Source organism: Perca flavescens, chromosome 17 (genome assembly GCF_004354835.1).
Source record: "Perca flavescens isolate YP-PL-M2 chromosome 17, PFLA_1.0, whole genome shotgun sequence".
NCBI classification, from domain to species: domain Eukaryota; kingdom Metazoa; phylum Chordata; class Actinopteri; order Perciformes; family Percidae; genus Perca; species Perca flavescens.
This window is the reverse complement of record NC_041347.1, coordinates 31,832,714-31,835,213: the sequence shown is the minus strand read 5'-3', so window position 1 is coordinate 31,835,213 and position 2,500 is coordinate 31,832,714. Positions and strand designations below refer to the sequence as shown.

General features: G+C 42.9%; 1 protein-coding gene across 1 annotated transcript in view; it reads right to left on the bottom strand.

Moving 5' to 3' along the window:
- Positions 1–779: 779 nt before the first annotated feature.
- Positions 780–2,500, bottom strand: part of LOC114571786 (echinoderm microtubule-associated protein-like 6) — a 181,344-nt gene continuing 179,623 nt past the window's right edge. The window contains 2 exon segments of the mRNA XM_028602978.1: positions 780–1,312; positions 2,126–2,226. Coding sequence (XP_028458779.1) covers positions 1,288–1,312; positions 2,126–2,226 — 126 coding nt within the window. The 3' untranslated portion in view covers positions 780–1,287.

Sequence of the window (2,500 nt, the reverse complement as noted above, 5' to 3'; positions counted from 1 at the left end):
ATTGTTGGAGGAACAGAGGAAGAGGAAACGGCAGACTGACCGAGAGAGGAGTCAGACACATAGGAGTAAACATAGGAGCTGCGTTTTCAGAATGGCGAGAATGGCTGAGACAAACAGAAGCCTGCAGATCCGATGCTGACCTGGCGTTCTTGCTGTTGCACTTGTAAGTATCTTTGGGATAAACTCAGTTTTGTTAAAGAAAATCATGTTCCTTCAAGTTTTGTTAATCATTTTAACATTTCTCTGAATGCATCTGATCAAAATTGTCTCACTGTTGTATGAGCTCTGACATTGGGTGCAGTCAGATTACCTATGCAAAGGGTTTTTGTCTCACTGATTGATGAGCTGTAGAGAGGCTTGAGACTATTTATAAAATCTGTATGTTGCAGCTTGTCATTGAAGAAGAGAATATGTCAGAATGTTTGAAGGACAAGCTTGACTCAAGACATTTAAAAGTTTGCTATTGGCTACTGGAAATTGTTAAGAAACCTTGTCATTGGCTTGTAAAAATATTCATTTGGCTGCTTTCCAATAAGCGTAGGCTTCTACACTTGCAACCACTATATATATTCAATGTGTTTCTGTGTGTGAAACTGAATGACACCTTTGCTTTGTAGCTCCCCTGCAATTCATTTTAATTAATTACATAAAACCTTTGCAATATATCACTTGTAACCATTCTCTGTGTTTTATTTTCTCTGTGCGCACGGAAATTATCCTTAACAGTTTAATCTTTGTATTTCTTGTTAATGTGACCTCAGGATGTTTGCTATTGTCTGTAAAGGTTTTTATTATGATCGCTGTGGCTTACTAGCTGTCTACCTCAGTGGACTTGGTTGCCAACGTGTTTTTACAACCAAATATCTATTTTCCGAAGCTGTAGGGGGGGCTATATAGAGAAACTTTCCAGCAAAAAGCGAGAAAACAGCGAAGAAATTGCCAAAACTGCATAGCGCCCCTTTAAACCTCTCCCCTCCACTGTGGCGGAGTCGTATCGAGTCACTCGCTGGCTTCTGATTGGGCAGTTGTGAATCCAAATGAAAGAAAAGTTCAGACCGAGAAAAGGTCCAAGGTTCTTTTCCGACTCTTCCTTCCTTCCAGCTCAGGCTCACGAAATCCATCATAAAGCGTCTCAGTCGAACAGGATCCAAACGTCTCCATCCTCATCTATCTCCTTAAAACGAAGGTTGGAGGTTGTGGGTTCGATTGCCCCCCCCCGGATCCACTTGTGGTGCTGTTAAGGCGCTTTGGAGAAAAAGCGTCACCAGACGGCGGAAGTCTCTGCGTTTACACACATTTCCACACAAACACGCTGCAACACACAAACAGACGTGGACAGTTTAAGGTGTGACGCTACAACTGGTCAGTTTATAGCATAAACAGTGACATAAATGGACACAGCGACGCCATAGACTTCGACGGAGACCAGTGAAGTCTCTTTCCCGGTGCTGGCTGAGTGTTACTGAGCAGCCTCCAACTGAGCTTGAAGACGTAGATGTGACGTGAGCAACGTGTCTGAAAGTGTGAAGTCTTCTGGTAGCTGTGCCGAGAGAAATCTCAATCATTCCCAATCTTACAGAGACGGAGAGTGTAGGTATATGTAAGGAGATAACATAGACACAGGCTAATTACTGATCACTAACATGCTAGTTAACATTAGTAATTAAACCTAAACAGCTAATGGAAGTCCAAACTGCCTGTGAGCTTCTCCTGTACTATACGGTAATTCCTCTACTGTGTGACAGTAAGTCTCGTGGTTATGACCCAATCGTTAGCCTATTGTTATAAAAGCGTCTGCTACGGAGCCATAACGTGAGCTACAAGGTAATGGAGCCTCTTATACATTGTCGTATTTCTTTAGAAATAAACAACGGACAAATAGAGTCTTTAAACGCTTCAGATGTAAAGTTATTCGCTGTCAAAGTGACGTCAAAATGAATGGGAGTCAATGGGATGCTAACGGGAGGTGATGGCTTTGTAGCATCAGAATCCCAATAGGAGGTATGCTTTCTGGATGCTGGCTTACCCCCTTGGTCTATAGAGGTCGGGATATTTATCTTCCAGGTCTTCTTTCAGACAGGTGGAAAGAAAACATTGATGTTACTGCTACATGTTTCAGATTTACCTGCAGTCGTCTCCTCCTGTGCTGATCACGTATTTGTCTTCGTGGGAGAAGCGGATGTTGGTCACGTGAGGCGAGTGGCCGAGGTAGCGCTTGTGTTTGGCCTGCAGACACAGAAGAAAACATCAGGGATGCACCGAATCCAGGATTCGGCTTCGGATTCGGCCGAATATTGGGCTTTTTGACGGGGTTTTGGTATCTGACGAACCGTAGAATTTTCTGTTGCCGCTTTTGTCCACTACCACCAGTACTGTATACGCGCCACCCACCAACTTATTACCACTACTGTTACACTTACTTTTGGAATTCATGGTCAATAAACCTAATTTGAAGGAAATTATACCACATTTTTGAGTCAAAAAAAGCAGAAAAGATGTC